At 39.3% G+C, this 25,764-nt stretch overlaps 1 protein-coding gene across 10 annotated transcripts in view; it reads right to left on the bottom strand.

Annotated features, from left to right (window-relative positions):
- Positions 1-494: 494 nt before the first annotated feature.
- RPS6KC1 (ribosomal protein S6 kinase C1) overlaps positions 495-25,764 on the bottom strand; it is a 90,628-nt gene continuing 65,358 nt past the window's right edge. For 5 of the 10 annotated variants that reach the window (XM_055816086.1, XM_027788484.2, XM_027788486.2 and 2 more), the window contains 5 exons: positions 19,584-21,161; positions 19,223-19,312; positions 6,651-6,733; positions 5,853-5,948; positions 495-2,726 (listed from right to left, as the gene is read on the bottom strand). In XM_055816086.1, coding sequence (XP_055672061.1) covers positions 2,616-2,726; positions 5,853-5,948; positions 6,651-6,733; positions 19,223-19,312; positions 19,584-21,161 — 1,958 coding nt within the window. In that variant the 3' untranslated portion in view covers positions 495-2,615. Of the gene's footprint in view, positions 3,820-3,872; positions 3,937-5,852; positions 5,949-6,650; positions 6,734-19,222; positions 19,313-19,583; positions 21,162-25,764 lie in introns of those variants that run through there. The other 5 variants (XR_008749158.1, XR_008749159.1, XM_055816087.1 and 2 more) reach the window with 5 other exon arrangements.

The raw sequence follows: 25,764 nt of genomic DNA, 5'->3' as shown, positions 1-25,764 counted from the left end.
GCATTGATTAGGTAGGAAGGATTGTCTTCAAGAACCAAATGTAAAGTTCAGAAACCCAAGGTCTGAATTAGGCTTAAAGGTTTTGTTTATTAAAGGAATACATGTAAACACCAATACAACATAATACATGTTAAAGGGCGGGGGGGGGGGGGGGGGGGGGGGGGGGGGGGAGGAAGGGGGGGAAAAAAGATAGAAGCAGGATTTCTTTGTGCAATTAGCTCCAGACTGTGCTTCCTTTAGCAAAATCATTATCTAAGTCAGTGGCAAGGTTATGAAAACCCGTAGCATCTCAAAGGCTCATTTTGGGCAAGCTGGCTTGCCAAGTGCTTTATTCCTTCTAGTCTCCATCTATTAGCATACTTGAAAAAGAAATACTTCTGTGTCATTAACTACACCAAATGCCTTGCAGTGAGAGCGACTGGTCATCTGGTTTCTGCTAGAACAGTGTTTTCCTGCTGCTGCTCGCAGAAACCAGCCTGTGCTCCTGTGCTGTCTTATCCTGCCTTTACTTGCAACTGGCACATGGGCACAACCTAGAGAAATGAGCATTTTAAAGTAACATGGAAAATATTTTTCCTACAGTTATCACCAGGCAAATGCAGTGGGACAAGAGGATCAACATGAGCAATGACATTATCTGGTGGCCAGGCTAGGGAGCCCCAGGGATGGAGTCAGGTGGCCGAGGGAAGGGAGGCTTCCCTTGAGCAACGAGCCCTCTCCAAAGTCACAGCCAGGGCAGTGCTGGAAGGAAGCTCTGGATCAGCTCGGTCTCCGCATTAGAGATTTCCGACCCGCTCGGCGCAGGAAGTTGTTCCTGTGGCTCACCTGAGGGAGTTCCTGTTATGAAGCCACAGGGTGGTAGGTTGAAACACAGTTTCTGAGAGTGATGTAATCTTGGACAGCACTCCGTAGGCAGTGATACTAGTGACCTGGTTACAACCTGCAGTGTTGTTACAGCCCCTCTGATGGCCTGGTGATCACAAGAAAGGGAAGAGGGGAGTGGAATAAATTAAAAAGGAAAAAAAGTTTCCAGATTTCCTTTGTTTAAGTGAAGCATTTTCCTTTTCCACTTTATTTGAATACACCGACCTGGTGTCTAACAGATGGAGACTGTACAGATGCGCTTTTGGGAGTGCCCATAAAATACACTGCTAAAATACAAATGGAGGGATACTTTTTTTTTTTTTTTTAGTTGTAAATTCAATAATCATTTCTGTCACCTCACTTTCCCAAAGGAATTTGCCCTTTGTCCTCCGGATAAAGCTGGGGAGGAGAAGAAAAAGAAGAAGAAAAAAAAAAAAAGTGAAAGCAAAGAGAACATTTAGGAAAAAACCCATAGATTCATAGTATGTACAAGCATCTCAGCGTACCGCGTTCGTACGTCAGGAACCCATACAAGCATGGCTGCTCAGCAGCAACAGCAGTGCACAGCAAAGTACTCTGCATGTCTCATATTCTTCTCCCATTCTCCAGACCTTCCTAGCAAACAAACAGGTCAGCGAATTGGCTCACACCCAAGTCTTACCCACTAGGGTTTGCTCAGAGATGTCACTTAGTCATTTGGCATGAGCGAATCCCAGGCTTCTTCCTGTTCAAGCAGCAGAGTGGGCGAAGGCTTTCTTTGATTTATTAAGACTATTAACAAACAAAAGGAGAGTTCAGAAGCTTCCTCAAGCAGAAGAACACAAGCAGAAAGGTTTTTTCCTGAAGTAGCAGCTAAAAATAGGACACTTAGAGGAAGTAAAGTTCATTAAGTGATAAAGTGGTGGCTGCAGTGATGAAAGAAGAGTTTTTCCTTTTTTAATCTATACATTTATTTAGTATTATGTTTTCTTGTTCCTTATTAGTGCTAAAGCAGTGTTTATCCAGCTGAGGAAAAGAAGATTTCCCTTTCTGTAGTGATTTTAACATGTAGCTCATCAAATACAATGGAGTCTAGAGTTTTAAATAGACATTGCCAGCCAACAAAGTACAACAACTGACAGCATTATTTGCCTTTTATATGCTCTTTCCACAGTGGGAAGTGATATGCCATTTTCAAGACACATTCCACAGTATTATGCAACAGCTTTCTTAATTTTTAATGGACATATTTTTAATGTGTCAACTTTTGCACAAAGCATTTTAGTGTTTTATTCAGCATATACCATTAATAAATTATTTGCTCCTTCCTCCCCCGGCTCCCCACCCCCCACCCCACCCCCCCAAGCTGCACTTCGCAAGGGAAATGGTCTATTGACACTACAAAATATACTTCCAACTGGCACAGACTATAGACAATTCCACCATCAGACAAAGCACCAGGAGCACATTCCTGTTTCTACTTACTGGACAAGCTGGCAGTGCTGAACATGCTGCCCAGGAGTTTCATCACAAACCACCCTTTGGTGAAAAGACTTACACACACCTAGCAACCAGTTGCCATAAAAATAAGCTAGCACCTTGTACAACCAGTGATTCCTGTTAAAAGTGTTCACTTTTGGCCTGATTGCTCCACCGTTCGTTAGTCATCACATCCAAATGGTTTGAGACATCCAAAGGAAGCAAGTCAGGGTGCTTCTGTGCCAGAGAAACTTGTCCACTTGACCTGAGTTTGTTCAGAGGGCACGCATCTCTCATCTCAGCAGATCTGCCCATTCTATAAGGGCAAAAAATGGATGAGATTTGATGTCTTCAACACCAGCAACGCCAGCACCAAGACGCTCCGCAGGATTAAACTGCAAAAGCTTCATATAAAAAGAAATATATATATATATGATTCAGTGAGTAAGAACAAAAACAACTGCTTAAAAGTTCCAGAAAGGTCTAAGGTAAGGGACATCCTACCGTTTTGCTCCTCTATGAATTACTTTCAAGAGTGCAAAAGCATACTTGAAATTCCTAAAATCCAGTAAATGGAAGAAGACTCTCCTTTCCTTGAGTCTCAGTGTTACAGTCTTCAGAGACTACTGATCACAGCATGCAATTCCCTGAAGCACTGCACACTGGGACTTCATTTCAAGTGTAACCTCATTTAAAAAAAAAAAAAAAAAAAAAAAAAAAAGAGAGAGACACACACACAGCAGCGAGAGCCTGCTTCAGTAGAACTCTGGACACTTCGTTTACTTCGTGTTAACCTTTGCTCACACCACTGCATTACAGCTACATTGGGGTCTGTAACTTTCCATTTCACAAATTGTGAGTTGGTCCTAAAATACCAGGATGTTACAGCCAGTTCTATATTTCCTAAAAAATAAAAATAAAGTTTTAAGGAGTCCTACAAATGGACTAAAACTGAAAAATCAAAACCCCAGTGAAAGAAAGAAAACAGCATAATGCCTTCATGGAAATTTCCTAAAATTCAGCACCTCGTTTACTTTTCAGTTGTACATCACATGCTGAATTAATGTGAAAAGGAAATCACAATATTTACATCTGTTTAAAGATACCAATACATATAAAAGGGAATGCAAAGGTAATACTCCAAAGAGACTAATAAAGACACATAAAAATATTCTGCGGTTTTAGAGAACTGTTTATACTCTATTCAATTGGAGCCAGTACAAAGGCATGATTTCTTGCTTGCTTTTTCTGCAACAGCTAATAGGGTAACTTCTCCCCGTTGTCACTTGGAACAATGTGTATTCACATCTTAATGCACTCAACATCTAAGTGAGTCCACATCCATAAACATAGGCATTTACACATTTTAAGATGGGTCTGCGATTTGCAGTCATAATGTCACATAGTAAAGGTAGCTTGGTGACAGTGAATAGTGCTGCTTTGATACCTTCCAGAAGCCAGCAGAAACCAATGCAGCCAGGGTCTCTCTGCCTTGTGCTGAAATACTTTCCCTGTGCTGTTGCTGGTTGTAAGAATGGACACTTATTTTCTGCAGATTTTACTTCCAGAACTTTACTCTCAGAAAGCAGATGCAACACAAACTGCAACAGATACCTGTTGAAAAGTCATGTTGCATATTTTGTTGGTAGTAAAGCCTGGAAGTGCCTGAAAAAAATACTGGATGCAAAATACCAAGCTAACATAAAAATAACAACTTCATCTTTCACCAGAAATAAACAGATCTCTGTTTTCTTAGAAGCTGGCTAAATGAAGTCACCTGCACTGGAAGCCACAGCAGGAGACAATGTCTGACAGAGTTTTCTGTATAGCTGAACACTGATCCCAGAGAGTTATTCTGTGATGCTTTGACCTGTTTACCCTTGGCAGTGGGGGGAAGGAAAGTCACAATGACAAATTGCTATCCATGCCAAGAGAGCTTTCTTCCTTTTCCTGACAAGGCTTCCTCAACAATGAATGGCAGCTTCCTTGGATAGTCACACAACAAAAATGTGATTTACTACTTCATATAGCCGAACCTCCACCAGATAAGCCACCACCCTACACTAGAAGGCCTAACCTAAGAGGCACGGGAGTGACTGTTCTCTGAACAGATATGGCCTTGTAATATATCTGCGAGTGGCAGAGATATATTTGCCACTTAAACTGCAAATGGCAAAAGAGCCACACTTTGGCATATTTGAAAATAAGACAATACATTAGTCTGCAGTGAAGAACAACCCACATTGGCAGGGAGAAGTGGACTGGGCCACTTCATTTGTCTTCACTTCTAATCTTAATGGAAGGAATTCCCTTCATCAAGTGTGTGGTTTTGCTTTCCCTTAGCCATTTGAGTCCTGCAGTACCTGCGGGTGAGGGTAACAATTTGCTACTGTCTTAACAACATAAATCCAGATTATACAAAAACGGGCTTTTTCTTTAGTCACTTTCCTTTCTACCTTTGCCAGAAATACACAGACATGTGCTTCCACTTTCAGTGATTTGATGTCACCTAGTCAAAATAGGAGGTCCAAGCATCTAGTTCCATTTCCATTAATTGTTTCACAGTAATGGCACAGAAATCAATCTGTCACTAGGTCTTTTGACTCACTGAATTTTCAAAATCTCTTTCCTTCATTTTCTTCAAGAACTGTTTTTTCTACTCTGTTCAAATCTACATCTAAGTGATGTCATTATTTATGCATTCACTAGTAATATGCTGCTCAAAGATGAACACCACAGTTCACATATATCACTTGTTTACTCAAGTGGCATAGGTCGGATCCAGGTTCCACTTTCTCAGTTGTGTCAAAATTAACTAGAAGGAAGACAGCATTACCTGAAATTCAAGACCCTGTACTACACGTTTATTCTCTCAGTAGTCATGACTACCTAAAGCTAAGAGTAAACTAAAACCAGCAGTCAATACTATTCCCACTGATTTGAAAATGGTGTCTCAGGCTGGAAGGTTGTCTATATTTTAAGGTTTCCTGCTCTGCCTTTTGTCCAACCGTATCTTCTTATTACCAAAGTCCTTGTATTCACAGTTTAAAGTACTTTTCTTAACAAATGGCATCCAGAAGGTTTCCTGGAGGACAGCTACAGATTTTCAACCACAGTAAGGTCATAACTTCTAATCAGTGTGTTACAGGTTTCTCTCTGGCTGAATTGGCATCAACATTTTTTAGTTTAATTCAATTAATTACAAATGTTTCCATGAACATTTAGGGCAGAATTCCTAAAATGTTCATCCCTCACCAGCAGGTGTTTCCAAAGTACTCAGCATTGACCAAACCTGCTCTTTGAAGAAATGGCAAACACTCCAGTTTTCTACAGAGACACCTGGCAGCAGAAGTCAAAGTTTCCAGATGCAACAAGACAGCTGGGCAAAATTCATCAGTGCTGACAAAAGACCCACCCGCTTTCCTATCAGCAGCTTTCTGGTTTTACATTTACTTTACCAGAACTTAGGTCGTAAATATCGGTTCAGTCTATACGTGCACATATAGAAAACAAATTTTCCCCTCAATTACCTGCTGAATCAGTGATCTGGCCTCCTTTGATACATGGTCTGGTATACTCAAAGAAGTGTGAGTGTTTATTCCTGATGGATGGCACTCAAGCAGAGTCTGGAGAATAAAAAAAAAAAAAAAGAAAGAAAGAAAGAAAAATCAAAGCAGGCAGACACATTTACGAATTGAAAAAGTGTAGTGTTGGATTATCTCCTAGCACACATGCAAAATAACACACATAGAGCTAAAATTCCAGTGATTCCTAGTATGAAGTACAGATTCTGGGAGGAATGTCTACTGGCACTGATGTCCCTCTGGATATATGGTTTTAAAGTATTTATGTCTTTGTGCTTGTGCTCTACTGCTCAAATTTGAAGAATCTGGGAATTTGGTAGACTTTGGTTTCTTCATGCAAAACTGTCAACTAATCACCAATTTGATCTCAAAATACCAAATTAATGTGCAACAGCAATGTACAGCTTCTACACTGTCCCAGGAAATAATACTGAAACTATTAAGGCAAAAATTTAGCAAATGTACAGATGCAATGTTAGAGAACTTTGATTTCACTGTGGTTAAGACGGTAGCATGGGGTTTGGTTATTTTTACAGTCCTGAGCTTGATGCAGCTTCATAAAGTTGTTCTGCTGAAGCATATTTTGTTTCTCTGGTGTCATGCAGACCAAGCAAATTGAAGATGCTCAGGTCAGCAAAGCACATCTGAGAAAGACAAGTAAGGAAATCACAACTGGACACATCACTTGGGAGAAATTACTGGCCAAGAGGTCAGTTTTATCAAGTAACTTGCCCCCAGCCCTACCTTCCCAGTGAGGAGTTCAAAAAGAATGGCACCCAAGCTCCACCAGTCACAGGCTTCTGTCTCTTCTAGGATAGCGCCAACCTCTAAACATGAGACATTTCAATTAATATTAAAAAGGTCAGTTACACCTTCAGAATTAACATATATTTACAAGGTGACTGTTTAATGCTGACAGAACATATACTAAATACCACAGAGCTTTCATTATGCCTGCAATTTAGTTAGCCCTTTAGCCACCTACAGACTGCATTGTTCAAACACAGCAACCCTATAAATTTCATGCATAATCCGCCTTTTCTGTGCATACCTAGGCATTTTCAAGACTTAGGCTTTACATTTAGGATTATTCTCTACTGGACTAAAACTGGACAGTGACAGACATTAAATTAAAACATATTTAGAGAATTTACCCTGGTCAGAAGAGCTGGACTGACCAGAGTGGCCTGAAGCATCCCTAAAAGCAGCACAAGGGAGGTTATAATAGCCTACTGCATGCCTTAATTTTGTCTTAAGAGGGCAGGATTCATCTCATGGCTAACCCACACCCTTTGCTGGAATCACCGTGGGAGGCTTTTCGCAATAGCCTCTCTTGTCTGTTGAGAACCAGAGAGAGATGCTAAATCTACTTCACATCGCCTAACCACAGCCAGCAGCTGCGTATTGCTACAGCTCAGCCCCAATTGTCCCTAGGTATGAAAAGTTGTTTTCCCTAGCGTCCAGCCAGCACCCTACACTCCCTTACTGCTGTCTGTGAACAAGAGCCAGCGGACAGGTGAGATGGGAGTTACACAGTCCCTTGCCGTACACATCACTTATTCAATAGCATGATGCATGTAAAAAGCTTGGCCTTCACTGACTCAGGCGTGAAACTACAAAAATTACTAAATACAAACACATCACACTGTCTGCTCTAAAACAGGCAGAAAAACAGATTGCAATGAAGATGAAATCTTCATTTTGACTGTCAAAAAAATGCAGAAGCTGCACTAAAATAGCTTTGGTGGCAAAAGCCACACCAGCTTCCCAGCCGAGGACAACAATTAGCATATAGTCATACAGTCGTTGCGGTGAAAAGCATTGTGGCATGTTCAAAAAATCTTGCTCATCATTTTATGGAGCTTAGCATGAGCGTGGCCAAGGAGAACTACAGATGAGTCACACGCCAGGGTCAGGGAAAGGAAGGCGGTAGCCTCAGACCTCCCCAGATGCAGAGCTGCACACACACGCTGAGCACGGGGATGTGCAGAGGGCTGCCCCCTTGGGCAGCTGCCACACAAACTGGAAGATGCTCAGCACCTTTTAGCACTAGGCTGAGGTTGCTGTTGCAAGAGCAACGAGGAAGGATGGCTCAGATATTGTTTCTTTAGGTAGGACATCCCTCACATTGAAAAGTTTATTAGTGTTAATGGTGCCTGAATGCCTAATACATCACTATAAGGGTACCACACGTTAGAATTTATTCCATTCTTTACAGATTAATACTTCTACCAGCACTGAGAAAGTTTTATAAAGATATAATGGCAGCCACAAGAGAAACTCTATCAGATTAATTACATGCATTTTTAAAATGTTTAAGATCCCAGGCAAGCATCCAGATGAAGCTGAGATTATGGTAAATTTGGGTAAATGAATGAGAATTTGGGTTAAAAAAAAAATCAAGATCAATTCTTGTAATTTAATTTTACATTCCTTCAGAAAGGCAGACCTTGTAGGTAACTGTCCTTTAAAAGAGAAAAAGAAAAAAAACCAAACTCAGGCCTTTCCACATGAACCAGCTGGCAAAAGGTTTTTATAGCATCTCATACTAAAGCCTACTGGATGGAAATGTCCTTCCAGGTCTGATTGTGATTTCCTAGTGCTGTATATTCCAAAAATGTACATTCAAAACCAAGATAACATTAATGGAAAGTAAAATCTAAAACCAAATATTTGAGGCTTCTTTAGAGCAGAGTTTTATTTCCCATGTGGCTTTAATCCTGTAGGTATTCCAGACTAAGAGAGCTTTCCTCCAAACAAGTGAAGATTTTTATGTTTAAATTCCACACTTATTCCAGAATAAGGACAGTAAAGCCAAGAGTTAATTGAATACTACATTCTCAGTTCCTACGCTACCATTAACTGCCCCACCCTGACACATCTTAAATTTTAGATTAATACCACAAAAGGAGATAATCCATTCTTCCACAAAGACATTCAGTGGAGACGGGCCTCTTGAGTTACAGCCCAACATAAAAAAAATATTCTAAAGGTGAAAAAACCATCATTCTGAGCACAAGGAAAAGAAACATTTAAAAAAAAAAATAAATCTGAGTTTTGGTATTATTTCCTTTTATATTGGAAATCAAAGATGCTGATCCAGTTCTCTAAAGCATCAAAGTTACTACACTGCCGCCTTTTACAGAATCACACACACTGTTCATTACAGGAAGTCGATACAACCTCAGTTACTCCACTGATGAAGAAAATGGACAGAATAAGAGTTAAAAAATAAACTAGAGTCCACTTCTTCAAAATCCAAGCTCACAATTTCAACTGTAAGAACACTTTCAATATATGCCAAGTCAAAACAAATGTCATTGCAGATGTTTTAAGAGAGCAGCACTGAACTCTTCCATCCACTTGTGACCGTGACCAAATTAACACAAGCGGGATAAATTAAGAACAGTCAAGTAACACAGATTTCTCCCTGGGCTGAAGGGCTCTGGCTGGGTTCCTATGCACACAGCAGAAACTGCATGGCAGGTCATCTGAACGAACACAGAACAGAAAATGGAAAACTCAGCTGAGGGGAACATCTGAATATCCTTTTTTTTTTACAAAAACTAAATTTTGCCCAACTTTTCTCCTGTTACTTAATGTCTGCTTTCCTGCTGCCATCCGTAGGTCCCAAAGCTTCCTTACTTCAGATTAAAATAAATGTTTCCCTTAAAAAAAAAAAAAAAAGAGAGAGAGAGAAAAAAATCACTGTGAATACTACACATAAACATGTGTTGTTTACATTCCCTTACTTCAAACAGGTCACATTACTTCTGGTGCAATATGCTGATCATAATAAGTTGTCATGGTTTAACCCCAGCTGGCAACTGAGCACCACACAGCTGCTCGCTCACTCCCCTCATAGCAGGATGGGGGAGAGAATTGGAAGGGTAGAAGTGAGAAAACTTGTGGGTTGAGATAAAGAGAGTTTAATAGGTAAGGCAAAAGCCATGCACGCAAGCAAAGCAAAACATGGAATTCATTCACCGCTTCCCATGGGCAGGCGGGTGTTCGGCCATCCCCAGGGAAGCCGGGCTCCATCACGTGTAACAGTTACTTGGGAAGACAAACACCATCACTTCAAACGTTCCCCTCTTCCTTCTCCTTCCCCCAGCTTTACATGCTGAGCATGACGCCATATGGCATGGGACATCCCCTTGGTCACTGGGGGCAGCTGTCCCAGCGGTGCCCCCCCCAGCTCCTTGTGCACCCCCAGCCCCCTCGCTGCGGGGGCGGTGTGAGAGGCAGAAAAGCCCTTGGCTCTGGGTAGGCGCTGCTCAGCAGTAACGGGAACATCCCTGGGTTACCAGCGCTGTTTTCAGCACAGATCCGGAACACAGCCCCATACCAGCTACTGGGAAGAAAATCAACTCTATCCCAGCCCAAAACAGCACAAAGGTTCAGGATATCACATCAATATCACTGCATTTTATCTTGACTACACATTATGGGAGAATTTAGAAACTATAGATTAAGAAGTGCTTTCAAGTGATACAGAGTAGCTAGCTAATGTAATATACCATACAGGGCATATGGTGTTTTCTTTAAGCTTTAATATTGCAATCAATCTGAACTACAATATCTGCCTTCACTAAGAAAACATTTTCATCTCCATCCATCAGCAAAGTAATACAGACAATAAATGGTAGCGACCCATAAGCTTAAGTGAACAACATGGGGATACTTGTGCCAATTCTTTACTTCATGAACCTTGAAATGAAAGGCCTCAGCCACATTTGTACAAACATAAATGTGCACACACGCGTGCACAGTGTTGGTGTTTCTAGGACTAGCAGTACAAAATTTGCAGAAAACATATTTCTATCATTCTCAGATACAAAATCCTTTTAAATCTGAGAAAAAAGTAGGATGAAAAAAAGCATCAGTAGTTCTTCCAACTTTACTGCAACAAGGGAGAGAGCTTTGTTTTTTCTCCCTTCCGGATGCGTGCCCATACAACACCTAGCACCAAGTAGTACATGTCAACAGCAGTGCTAAATTCCTGCACGGAAGCTATTTCAAGAGCAGCCGTTGGGGTAACCGAAGGGAAGGAGAGATCAGTAGAATGCTACCAGGTTCAGATAGAGACAGAAGCTACAGATAAACACCTTCACTACCCAGCGCTGTCCTTTCCTTCCAGAGCAGTTGGTCTCAATTGAAAGGCCATTTCTTTATGGATTCCATACTTATCTCAATATTTGCATTATACACAGCAATACCTTACACTTCCTGATATGGGATACGTAGCTAAGAACATGCTGTATTTTAAACAAAAGTGCTATTTCTAAAGTAAAAAAGCAGAACCTCACCTCCCTTGAACACACATCCTCAGTAAAGTTATTAACTGTAACACCAACGCTGATTTTCTCATTCTTTCTACAGCACCTTAACCTGAAATATACCCCTCACGCTGAAGGATTTCAAAGGCTTTTACTACCACATCTCAAACATTTTCTCCCAAATAGTTCCCTCCAGGCCTGACAATAAGGCCTTCTGACCAGCACACACAAACACTAGTCAACACAGAAGAAACCAGGTTTAAAGGTGGACTTAGACATTCACTACACAGCTCAGGCCAGATGGCTTGCAAACCATCAAAACTTAAAACTCCATCAAAAACTTTGTAGGATAAACTGTAACATCCAAAAAAGTGCATCTGAAGTCAGCTCACAAGAAAATAGACTCTAGGTGGAAGTGCTGCTTCTCCAAACACCTAAGAGTCACAAAGGACTTTGCATTCAGGGGGTTTTCCTGGAATTAAGGGAACCATTTCACTCCTGGTGACTGGTAAGAATTTCAAAAGCTGAGGAAGCCCTTTCCCTGCCACCGTGTTTCAAGCAGGAACAGCATACCTTCAGGTATCATTTCTGCATAGATAAGAAAACAAGGAGACCCTCCTGAACTACCATCAGGTGTCTGAAACCGTTCAGGAGGAAATGGACTTGTCCAACATCCTGAAAACATCAGCCACAATGTTTTCCCCTTCTGTGGCCATTTAGATAAACAGTATTGCATGAAAAACCATTAGAGTCGCTTCAGAAATTCTATTTACCTTACACTCATTTGACTCTAAAAGCTTACTCTTTTATCATATTTTAATATCTATATATGTAAAGAAGCATTTGCAGAGACTCAAGTAAAATGAGTCTCAAGCTAATTTACTCTAGGCGGACTCACTCAGCCAAGATATCGTAAGATACAGTCACTAAATAACACATCACACAAGCAATCTGGCCATAATGCTTTGCCTAAAATGCTTTAGCAATTTATAAAACACAGTATTGAACCATCTATAGGTACGTATAAAAAGTTTATCATGGTCTTTAAACAATAAAGTAGTGAGGCAAGTCCAATGAACATCTGCTAAGATCAAATGGAGTATGAAAATGGGAAGTTTCATCTTCAAGGTATTCAAAAAACACGTGAGCATCTATGTTCCTCTTCGGAAGAAATTTCCTCATGTCGCTAAAAGAAAAAAAAAATAGGAGAAAACTGTGTCCTTTCTTCCTTTTAGAAGCCCAAGATGGAATTAAAACTTCCTCTAAAATAATCAGGTGAAGAGAGACTAAGAAACGTTTCACTGCTCTGTTATCAAAACAAAGCAAAACAAAGCATAATTAACCTTTCAGCTACCTATGTTTATTTTCAAAAGGCATCTTCTATACTATCTTCAAGTTTTAACCCCACCTGTAATAACAAAATAATATATATAATATATATATATAACAGCAATAATAATAATAAATAAAATTTTAAAAGAAAAATAAATAAAACCAAAACCAACCACACCACACAGGTCAATTACAGTTTCTTCCAGAGTTATTAACTGGCTTTTATGTCAGCCCGACTGAAATACCAGGGTTTGTTACAGATCACCAGCTTCAGTACATCTTACTGCTTGTTCTAGTTATGGAGCCTCTGAAAAACCACAAGAACACGTACTTCACCTCAAACATGCAGTGTACTTACAACAAGCCTGAGTGCCAAACCAGATCAGATTGTTTTCAGAAAACACCTGATTCTCTCGCCAAACCTACGCTTTCAATTACCTACTCCAGGTTCATGGCATCTCGCTATTTGGGGAGCAGTCAGCTGTTACTATTTTCTGCGGGACACTCAGGTGTCTTTGGAGAGCTGTACTACTCCTAATGGTTGTTGCAGAGTTGTTACTCCCAGCCTCACAGTAATCTGTACTTTTTCTGCAGCTCCAGACCTTTCCTCGTCATTCATGCCAGCAATATATTTTTCACATTAATGTTTAGTCCTGTTTCCTATTGCCAGGGCTTTTCAAATCAAGCTAGCCCATCCTTCTGTCTTTGCTGCTCAAAGCTCATTCACCTGCCTTGTTTTTTCCTTTCATTTTTAAGATTATCCTGAGACATTAATGTCACACAAAAAGCTCGGACAGAGTCAGAGATACAAATCTGGGAAGACCAGTCTTACACTGTAACCACGAGACCAGCCCACCCCTTGACACCTCTCAGGGTCAATGGCACTTTAATCTACCACAGTTATTTTGCTTCTTAAACAATCTACTCAAATTCCTATAATACAGAATAGCAGATTTAATGAGCCTGCAAACTCCTACTGAAAAACACATACACAAAAAAATAGGCAGGTTTTCCAGCACCAAACATCTATTTGGTAAATAGAGGCAAACCATTTTTCCCTTATTCAGTAACTAAAAATTATAGCATACAGGCTAATAATAGCAACCTAGCAATTTTTATTTTCATGCCATATGTTTTAGGTTATCAGCTGCACTTTGCATCTGTATTTTCAATTGTCTAAGAGCAGAAGTGACATCTTCATTTGGGAGTACAAAAATCAGGTCTTTTTTGGAACAAAATCCTTTACCCACAAAGCCTTCTTTTCACTTAGATTTTGAGCTGTGTTCAATTAGTAGCAAGTTAGATAAAACCAAATATACCATATATTTATGTGCAGGCTTCTGTGAAGGCTAGTTTGTGTAAATAAGGCTTGATTATATCACACAGCTTATGAAAGCATCAGAATAATACGATGCATTACTGATGGCCAGTTTCCTACTTACATTTTCTATGAAGCTAAGCTCCCTTTGGCTTTATGATCTCAACAAGCAAATCTCCAGTTTTAAGTAAACACAGTCTGGTGAAAAGTCATTGTTTGGACAAGAAAGAAAAAATATTCCAAAGGCAGCCCAGTTCTAAAATCTCATCCTCCAAAAACACTACAGGGATGCGACAGAACACATCCCTGCTGCTGGAACCAGAACTCAGAGTGTAAATAACACATCTCATTCATACATCATATTTACGTAATATGTTAGACCAGCAAGCTGCTTCTACAACACAACACTTCACCCGTTAAGATGGAAAAAGTACTTAAAAGATTTCTTTTTATGAGTAAATCCTCAACTTAATCTGTTTTAGTTGAAGACACTAGGCTGTGGCTGTAGACAATTTTGTCTTTCTCACAGGTATTAAGCATACTGTGAAGGATTTTTTTTTTAAAGAAGTTACTAATTTCATTTTAAAAATCATGACTATCAGGAATGGAATATAATTATTACTCCATTTAAAAGGTAACATCTCTTTATATTTAAGATCACAAAGTTGGCAAAACCAATACTTAAGTAACAGAAGGTGATCATTTGCATTTCAAAATTCATCTATCTTGCTTTTCCCTCAATTAGACCAAAACATGTTGATTCACAGGTTTGTGTGTGTGTTTGTTTCTTTTTTAAACTTATTTATAGAGCAGAATAATGGCCCCCCTGCTAGGCTGGCATTTGCTCAAGTTTCTGTCTGTGTAAATTGAATCTGTTACTGGAATTTTCCCCCCTTCAGAATACCAAGGCACATTAACCAAGAGATAAAGAGATACATTGCTGATACTATCAGCCAACAGGCAGGTGGATAACTAGGGATTTTTTGTTAGTTTTTGTGGGGTTTTTTGGACAAATATGTGATAAGAGTTCTCAGGGGGCATGGAGGGCAAAGGGCTATTTAAACAGAAGTGAATCATTCTCATCTGATCTGCTAATAACTTTGTATTCAGACATCAGCTGCTTAGCATACTTCAAAACATTCAGAAAACAAGATTACTATAAAGAGGAAAGTTAAAGAAAAAAACCCACATAAACCTCACATTAGTCACCTTAACCGTATTAACACAGCAGAAATTCTCAGTTACAAGTGCTTAATTTCTTCTTTAAAAGCAAATAGGTTATTCTTGGCCAAAACCCCCACAGTTTTACTTGAAGTGGTGTTGAGTTTATAGGGGATGATTTATAATCCATCATTTCCCTTGTGGGTTACAGAAACAACATTTGACTTATCATAGGTGAACAGCAAAGATTTAGTTTGGCTGTTAATCAAAGTATAGCACAGGCGCTACTTTTAAGCATCTGCAGATAGCTTTGTTGTTGCAGGACTTGGTTCAGCATGAACTTTTTTTTGTTTTTTTTATTGAGTAGAACTATGCAGCAGTAGAGTTATCCAGCTTTACCAACAGATTCAACAGCACTATAACACACCATGACTCTGAGAGTGCGAGTACAATTCTTGATATGCAAATCACTGCAAATAAACCGCATCTTTCGTCTCCAGTTCTCATGTGAAGTTAGGCAAATCAGAGCCAGAAAGTGCAACCGCAAAATCCATTAATGGTGCAATGCCACCTGCCGGCAGGAGTGGAGAAGTGCCGCTCCCTGCAACCCATTTAGCCCTGCGTTCAATTCATGCATAATATAGAACGACAATTTCTATTCCATACAAAATTAATTGTATTGATCGCAGGGCATGGTATACACATTTTTAAACTCTCTCTTCCCTCATCTTTTTGAATCTTCTCCATTTATAATGTTTGCATTTGTTCGATTATTTTATATATACACTGCATAAACTCTGTACGTATGCTGTCACGTTGCCTCTTCTCTTTTTGTAGGATAGCAAGAGCTGAGCAAGTCCTTGCTATTCACCATGGCAAGGATCTGATCGCTGTTTCGGTACCAATACTACCTTGCTTTGCTTTAATACAAGGTTACAACCTGGGGTACCGAAAGCCTCAAATACAAGCCCTAGATCCCGCAAGCAAGCTCCACGTAGTTGGACCCCTATTCTCCCCTGGGTCTGAAAAGCTTCAAAATTAATACTTTATTATCTCTAGCCCCTCCAGGAATTAGATTCTGATATATAAACTGTTGAATTTAGACTTCATGTTTTCCTGCAACCAATAAAGCAATTTAAAATTTAAATATGTCCTCAGGCACTTCACTGCTAAGCATTTTCTAACTTGTGCTGTAAAAAAGTAACACCTGAAACCTCATTCAATTAAGTAGATAAAATTGTTCCAAATACCTTTTTACACCTTTCACATAACGCTGCAATACAACTTCCTACCTATTTTAAATTGAAGATATCCTGCAATCTATTTAAATTTCACATTCATCCTCTCCTTTTTCTGCCTCCCAAATTCGCTCCTCAAAAATCAATGCAGAAAAAGAACTGCATCCCAACACTCATCATCTGTCCTCAGTCTCCAACACCAGATCCTAAAAAGCAGTGGTTTGATAGACATCCTCTTTCTTGCATACTTTTAATGAGTGCATTTAAATAACAAAAAGTTGAAATAGCATAACATAAGACATTATCACACCCAAATCCTATTCTATCCCAAACTCTGATGAAAACACACACCAAGCTAAATCACGGAGACAGAATTTTACAAGGCAAGTTTCACTGTGTCCTTCAGTTAAGTGAGAAAGGGAGAGGGAAGGCTGAGTACCGAAAGGTAGGGCAACACAGCACACAATACTGGAAATATCAGGAAAATTCAAAACAAGAGACTCACTTTGAGTCACTTTATTTAGTCACTGTGTTGCATTATGATAAGAAATCATATGCATTATGATAAGAAATCATAAGACCTGATGAAATTTTGTGAAGATCACTTCTTGACCTCTACAAAACTGCAGCCCTTATTTCAGCAGGAAAAAGCAAGCTGTGAGCAACATTTACAATCCGTTTTAAAAAGCAACGTAAAAATAATTAAAAAAAAAGAAGAAAGAACTTGCCAATTTCTCTTAGTGTACTGAACCGAAGCACAAGTATAATTTCAAAATCCTTATCCCATGAAGGAGCTTGAGGAGCAATTCTATCATGATACAGGGGAGACATGGGTTCCAGGGACATGGTGCACTCCTTAGAATGAAAAATGATCATCCAAATGACATGGGGGAGTTTTCCCCTGTAACATGGGAGTCTAAAGAAAGCCCACTAATATGATTATTTTTTTAATCCTGATCAAAAGTTCTAGAGCAAGATCTACCAGCAGCAGTAGCCTGAAGAAAGCTGCTTTGGACTCAGATAAACACCATTACTGAACGTACAGGTATTAAATCATTGCTTAGAATAGAATGGCACTTGAGTCCAAAATATATTTTGTATTGCTAAGTTATACCAATTATTACTCTCCTATGCAAAAATTAGCATGAAATAGCTATACTAAAATAAGAGCACGCTTTGCAGAGATAACACCGAGATCAAGAAATATGAAAGGTAAGAATCATAGAGCAGTATCAATTCAGCCATCTTACATACATCTAATATACACATTTGCGAATTTTCATCTTGTAGCTTGCCAGTTACAGACACACAACACAAACTGCAGCCTGGGGTAAGGCAGAGAGGGTGGAGAGGAAAGGACAACTTCACCAAGAAAAGCCCGGATGGATAGCCCGGATGGATACCACGCCTGTGCTATGAGATGGAAGTAATGATGGTGCAGAAAACTTCACTCTTACATTTGGGGAACTTCTAAATATTATTTCAACTGCTTCCTAAACACTTAATCACTACAAGAGTTGGCTGGCTGGGGCTTAGGGGGCAAAAAACCAAAAAAAACCAAAAAAAAAAAAAACCAAAAAACCCACTTCTCTTTGGATCCTCATTGAAATATAGAAAAATTAAGCTTTGACTTTCACAGCTCATTAACAATGACAGGGTGGGAAAAGGCTGCACTTTTCTTTGCTAGCACCATCTTTGCTGCTACTCAACTAGGAAGCGCTTTGAGGCTGGGTTAGGGAGGCAGGAAAACACCTCTTTCTAGCGGGACGTCACACACATTGGCAACCAGAATGCATTTCTATTTAAGAACCACAAGAATTGCTGGGATTACCCAATTTTCTTGTTCCTGAATAAACACAGGGTGAGGGTAGAATGAAGGTGTTGAGTTTGTTTGATAGGTAAAAAGAATTCTTTTCTGTAATACCTGACCTTTTGACTTGCACCTGGATAGAAAACATTTTATTTACTATTTATCTCAAAAGGCTGAATTTTTTGTTGTGATCCTACCACCTTTATTCAGAAAGTTCCTTACTGTATTACAGTTGCGGGACTAAGTCACAGAATAAACACCTGATGCCAAACTAAGTACAGAACTCCCATTGCTGGTACCTTTTATTTTAATTTTTTCTAAGCACATTTGCAAACTGTGAGCTTGAGGACTACCTGCACGCCAAGTTGCAATGCCTAGCCAGACCTCAGGCTCAGCAGAAAGAGTATGTTGGCATTTCAAACTCAGAATAAAAAAGAGAAACTGAAAATCTGAATAGTCTTCCAGTAGTCATTTCAACTCTAAAAGTAGGGGGGTTTAAGCTAGCTATGAAATTTTTAAAACATGAAGTTATAAGTAAGAAGACTTGATTTTTGGCTGTCACCACCATTTGACCACTGTATTAACAGAAAAAAAAATTGGAAAAAGGAAAAGGACGGCAAAGTTTCAAGTTCCATCCTTGCTATAAAAACCCAAGAGATATTGATTTTATCACCCTCAGGACTGATGAAAGCAGTTCTAAGAAAACAGCGCTCTAAACTATTTCAAAGCCCACTGTAGCTCATCACAAATGTCAGAGGCATCTCTGAGCCTATTAGGGTTGTACTTTTCAAACTGCTTTTTTATATATTCTTTGCACATACAAATTTTTGTATTTTTAAGGCTCTTGGTGTCATCTTTTCAGTCTGCCCTTTCCCTTATTTGCTCTTTTCAGTTATCAAGATGTACTCACACATAGCAAATAACTGCAAGAAAGCAAAACATTCCTTAAATTTGCTTAAACAAGACATTCAATACAATTGCACTTTATGGAAATGATCTAACAAACACCACCACAGTTCAACAATAAAGCAGTTATGGGCCCTCTAGCTTTTTAAAGGAAAAAGCAAAGAAAATTCAGATATTGCATGATGTTGAGCTCTATGCTATAAAGGCTCCGTGAGAAAATGAAAGCTGCTAATCTACTTTCCAAGTGAAACATTGTAGGTGATTGCTCTAACCTGGGGCACAGTACATTCTCTCTATGGCATCGTTGTCACAGGAATCTTCAACCTCCCTCCACCTGCTAAAATACGTTAGCTGAATGTGTCCTAAAAACAAAACGACAGGAGAAATCAAAACATTTTTCCCTTCCATTTTCTGCAGAAGTGAACTGTAATTACTCCTTTTGTAGCTAAAAACAGTATCATTAAGAATAATGGCATCATTAAGTACTAGAAGCTATTACTGGGGGTGAATTTGCTGCACTGATAATGAAGCTCTAGACAGGAAATGAAGATACTAATTACAAGATAAAACGCCTACTCAGTTAATTGGAAGCAACAGCGAATAAAAAGAAATGCATTTGCAAAAGTTCCTGACCTCTATCATTCAATAAGATGTTGTTTGGGTTCAAATCACGGCACACAATTCCTTCTCTATGTAAAGCATCAAGGGCTACAACCATTTCAGCTGCCCATCTTTGAATGCAATCCTCTGGGATATAAAACCTGGAGGTTATCGCTAATCTTTCGTCGAGGTCCTGAAAAATTTGATGTATTTCCTTCTCCCCTGCTACTGCTATTTTGTCTTCCCTCTTTGGTGCTGCCTTTTTACTTTCAGCTGCTGGTAACAAAGCCGAGTCCGTTTCCTCTTTCCCAAAGTCTTCAGTTTGATCGGAAAACAGGAATACTGCTTCATTTCTTAACGTGTCTCCATCCAAGCTAACATCTTGAGCACCTGAGAGCGGGCTGGAAACAAATAAACTTTCTTCTTTGCTTGTCACGTTTAAGGAGCAGGCTCCAAGCCCTTGAAACAGAGCCCCATCGTCTGAACTACCTACCTCTTGGTCAGATGTAAAGAGGGTCCCAAGAGCTCCCTGAGTGACACCACTTTGTCCATTTGCTTCCTCGCAGGAAGGCTCACCCAGTTCTGATGCCACATGATTTGGCTCTTGATCAAACACTTTGCATGGCTCTGCAGAATTATTTAATTGTAAGACATCAGGTGTTTCTAACAACTTTACTTCCAACATATCCCTATCAGTTTTTGTAAACTTTGTTGGCCTTGACACTGCTGCCTCTTCCGTTTCATCAGACATACCGGGTAAGTTTATCAGGAGATCAGGCCTTCCTTCATCAATGCTATTTACATCATCAAAAGCAGCATCCTTAAAGGAGATAACTGGCACAGAGTCATTTGAACCCCTGCTTACGGTGTCATGAGCTCCCACACCCATTTTGCTCTCTAGGGCATCCAAGCTGCTGTCATGAACTGGGTCAGAAAACAATGGCTTCAAAGGCTCTGATTTCAGGTTATATAATTTTTCTCCAAAATCAAGGCCCAGGAGCTCACTAGTGCTATCTTTGCTGTCTATCCTGAAGAGTTCCATGGGGCTGTTCTTTGATTTAGTTAATGAGTCCAATATCCTAGTAGGGCTAGCTATTTCTGACTCAGCATCATCAATGAAAACCTTTCGTTCCTGAGATGCCATCTGAGACGTGAAGCTGTCACTGCCAATGACACTGCATTTCTGTAAGCAGCTTCTCCCTTTGGTATTTAGACCTTCGCTCTCCAGTTTAACCACCGATTCCTCATTTAGAGAGCCAGAATCAATTTTTTCTTGCCCATATTCATTGCATAATGTTAAATAACTAGTAGTGCACTCTTCTTCTGAGCTGGATCCTGAGTCCATCCACTTTGAACTCTCTTGGCCATCTTCCTGGTTGCTGCTGTCATCCTGGGAGCTCGGCGTTAGGCTGCTCTTCAGTGGGACCACCTTCAGTGTGCCCTCGCCATAGCTTTCTCTGGAATCAGTGCTGCTACCAATTTCTTTAGGACTAGGTGTTGGCTGCTCCAGGTAAATTTTAGTTGAACTGGATGTTCTGGGTTCAGGAATTTCAAAGCTCTCTTCAGGACTTCTGTTTAAGAACTTACTGACATAAGACCACAGTTTTCCTCCTGCGAGAAAAGAGGGGAGGGGAGAAATCTCTTAATTTCACTCAAAACAGAATTGGTTTCATTACAAAACAGGAAAACACGTTCTTTCTCACAATTCACTATACACTATATACTTATGCCCACTGAGCAAGTTGGATCCGCTGCCTCAGGAGGAAAACATTACAGGGAACACAGCTTGCTTTTCAAGCAGGTTCCTATTATTACATAAATAGTTAAAAGAGCTGCATCTGAGATTAAGTTGTTTTGGGTTTTTTTCTGAACTTCAGTGAAGTCTCATTTCAAAGTCTGTCTCAAGTTGCATGGTGGTCACTACTGTCTATCTACTGCCTCGAAAGAAAAAAAAAAAACAAAACACCTAGGGAAGACCAAATTATTCAGTGCCCATCAGCAGTTCTGCCTGTACCGAATACTTCTGTATCACAGCTCCAAGCTCATGAGCAGCATTAGGAGAGACGGACTAAAAACAAATTAGCCAGTTTGGTAAGGGGAAGGGAATTACCTCATATTAGCAGGATATTTTAAAGATTCATTTCTCTCTTTGAAGTGGGTTTTGTTAGTTAAATATGGATCTAATTCTCCCTTTAACTTCAGAACTCAAGAAAGTTTGTTACACTTTGTTGCATTACACAAGGATTTGTCAATACTCTAAGTTACACTTGCAAACCAGTTCCTTCATACTAAAGGCTCCAAGTTACAGATCCAAAAGTAACAGTTAAATTTAAAAAAAATACAAAATAGGGCTCTTCATGTTTCCAAATATTGTACATATTAAAAAAGCTTATAGATTACAAAACATCGTTTGCACAAAACAAATCAAGAAGTTACTGCCTCTCTTGAACATCCGAAAGAATTTGGCTTAAAGCTAGAAAGCCACCTTTGATAATTTATGGAAAAATGCAAAGTCAAGACATTTCAATTTAAAAGATTGTACAGAAATTCTGGAAAATGCAGGACTTCTAACAAAATCTTTGTAGAAGAAAAAAAATAAGTACCCAGCCCACTGGGAATCTGCAGAGTTTTGACTGGGGTGGGGTTTTTTTTGTTTTCTTTCTTTTTTCTAACTTATTTTGATAAAACGAAGTTTTATACTTTTCCAGAATACAGTCTTTAATAGTTATTTTTAAACACACTCCATATCAGGCAAAATTCCTTTTAAAAGTACAATAAAAGAAGAAAGTATTTTTCATTGCCTAGGAACAGGTTTTATACATTCCCAGGTATTTCAAAAATAACTTATCAAAGGCAGAAAAAGCTTGATACTTTAAAAATGAATTTGTATAATACAATGTGGAGTTTTCTTGCCCTCCATCCCCCTGGCTAAGACAAGACTTATTTTTGAAGTGGGAAAAAAAAAATCTCATTGGTTGTGGTGAAACTAAGTATATTAAAAATATTATGAGGGAATTCTAACAGCCTGAGTTCAATGGTAAAAAAGACAATTTAAATCTATTAATCCATGTGGTTTCTGCCATAAGCTACAAATGGACTTAGTGAGACAGAGTGACGCTTACCACTTTCTAGAAGGTGATGAGAAAGGATGCAGGTAAATGAGCAGGAGCAAAAGGAAGCAATGCACGTACAGAAGGGAACAAGAACTGCTATGCTGACCACTGTATTGCATAAGCACTATAAATACTTACCCACAGATGCATTCAAAATACCTACAAGCGTGCCATCCCACAGTAGCAAGACATGGGTCATCAGTCACCCCAGCAGAGCAGCAGCCCTCCGCCCAACAAAGCAGGCTGTCTCCCCCGGGCGCGATTGATGCTCAGCTTCCCTGAACACAAGCAACCTGCTGCCCTGCATCGGTGGGACCAAGGGCCCTGGCCCTGCCAGCAGTGCCTGACCAACGGGACCTTGCCTCCATGAGAAGCAGTGAGGCCACGCAGACTCGTTATGATGAGGCCACTTGCCTTAAATACAATGCATTACACAGCTGTGCAGCAGGGCAAAGGCAGAGGCAGGGCACTGCTGTGCCTTCTGAGCCCTACAGCTTGCACAGGATTTCAGAATTACTGGTTTTAAACTGATTTGGTAAAACTAAAATTTGTTCATCCCATAATCGCCAATAATTCTTTTTCTAATGTTACGTTTTCATATTTATTCATGCTTTTGCTATGGAACAGCAGGGAAAGAAAACAACAGAAAAGAGAATGAGAAAGCAAGTGAGAACATACATATTTGTAATATATGTGATAAAGATAGCAGCACAAAAGTTTAATTTTACCCCAAGATTCTAATGGAACAATATTTTTACAATTATTTTTCTTTAAAAATGGAATTAAATTACTTTAAATAAACGGTACTTCCAAAATAACCTTGCCCAATTTATTAACTAGGCATGGAATTATTCAGAGTTGTTTCATACCAAACGATAAAATCTCATTTGACGACCACACCCCTGCTGCATTTAATAAAACACAAAGGCTCCCAATCCCACCTACATTATTTTAAGTAGTACAAGTAAATGCTAAATATTTCCGTCTTCATATTACTGGTGTTCATTATTTGTGCTTCACAAACTTCTTATGAAAACACAAATCTCAGGATTCAAAGGGTGTTCACAGAACATGACCCATGAAGACCCACATTACATTTTTGCAGCTTTGGCCAGTGGCTGGCACAACAGCACCTCATCTTCCAGGCATGACTTTAATGCAAATAATAGGATCATCAGTCCCTCCTCAGATGCAAGTAGTAAGAGAAGGTCTTTCTAATGAAGGCCTAGGTTGAGCTTTGACCCAGGGATGCAGAAAACTCAAAACCTTATTTCTGTGATCTTTTGTCACCTTTTCTTCCTGTGTCATTACTGGACATCAGGTGTGCTTTTACATGTGACACCTGTACAGCTCTCATTGACCTAAAGGTTTCGTACCCCTCCATTAAGGTAAGAAGGAGCTGTGCTGCCCGGCAGTATGAGAACTGCAACAACTATCCCCATACAACTTAGCTTTTCACCTATAGACAGGTCAAGCTGCTCTCAGGACAACTCCTGTCTTCTGCTCCCTCCACCTCACTTCATGCAAGATTTCATGCAGCCTCCACTAGATTTTGGGCTCTGCTCAATGTCTTAGTGCAGCTTAAGAAAGAAGGAGACCCAAGAAGGATTAAGGAAGGAAAACAGATGTGTTGATCTCAATCCTTCAAAACCCCACAGAAAAATCACTGGAAGAGTCAAAAAGTTCAGGCTATTTCAATTTCACATACTTTAGGCAAACCTAGACTTTGCAAGTCACAAAAAAAAAAATCTTTTTATCCTTACAGTATTCAGGAATTAACCACTGTCCACCTGTGAAAACAGACAGAACTGCAACAATGACTCATTTTCTATTTGCAAATGTATTACCATACTTTTTTAATAAAGAAGTTGCTCATTAATAATCACTTGGATTTAGAAATCACAGTGTAAATGACTACTTACTGCAACTCCAATTTAGAGTTAAATGCAAGTAAATGCAAAAAAAAAATATCTAAATATGTTTACATACAAATATTTCAAGACTGGCCTCCTGGTCAAGTGGAAATACATAAATAAATGCTATTCAATAATTGTGTTCTATAGTGAAAAACAACAATTTTATTCCTTTCTGAAAATGTCCAATCCAGGGTCAAACAAGAGTGATATTTGTATCTGGGTATATAATTATGCCTTTATGAATGACATACTAATAATCTTTCCCCCTCTCCCCATGTGTTGTGTAAGATCAAGAAAACCCATTAGCAAGCCATGCTAATACAGTATCAGGAATCTATAAAAACTAAAATTACAGAAATCAATCCAAACAAGTAAGCTTCAGTCATTGCCAAATAGTCTAACATACTAAATAACTATAAAAGCTACCATTTTAAGCTAAAGTTCATTAGTGCTTAATACAATTTCAGAAGTACAGTATTAACATAACTAATTATTAAGATTATTTTCTTCTACCATGAATTGACCCTACAACCAGTCTAGCTCGCTCTTTCTGGTTTTATTAGGACATGAAAATCACCAAGCTCTAGATTCTTCTACATTTATTCAATGTAAAATTACTTATTAGAATTGCCTTGCTTAACTGCGTTTCCAGCACTCTGGAGGTTATACCTCTGCTTCTAGAAGCACAATCTAAAAAGTTAGTGATCAAAATAATCAACAGGAAATTGCAGCACAAATTAACCAAGTGATGAAGTTGACTAGGAATCTTGTTAGTTCCACAATATTTTTACATTCTTTCAAACATTTCTGCATGTTTTTGTTAATGGCACTTGACACAGGAACATCAAAGAAGATACACAGGCTATACAGTACATATCATAGGATGAAATGAAACCTAATAGATCAGCAAATTTAGTCTCCTAAACATGTTTTTGTTCTAGCCAACAAGCAAAATTCATGACCTGTTGGAGTCTTCTTCACCTGGTGCTCAGACACTTACCAGGTCAGCTTGATATCCTGGCAAGACTGGCTGACTAAGGAGACATATTCCAAAATAAATCAAACTTTTGCTAGCTTGGCCCCTGAGTTCCCTCTGAAGGATGATATGCTCCAATTCCTGCAAAACTGGAATGCAGCTAAGAATACAGTAACCACAGTATTTAGGAAATCCCAAACAAAGTCAAA

This window comes from Falco peregrinus, chromosome 11 (genome assembly GCF_023634155.1).
Source record: "Falco peregrinus isolate bFalPer1 chromosome 11, bFalPer1.pri, whole genome shotgun sequence".
Lineage (NCBI taxonomy): Eukaryota > Metazoa > Chordata > Aves > Falconiformes > Falconidae > Falco > Falco peregrinus.
Note: the sequence above shows the minus strand (reverse complement) of the source record. Positions and strands in the feature narration are given on the sequence as shown.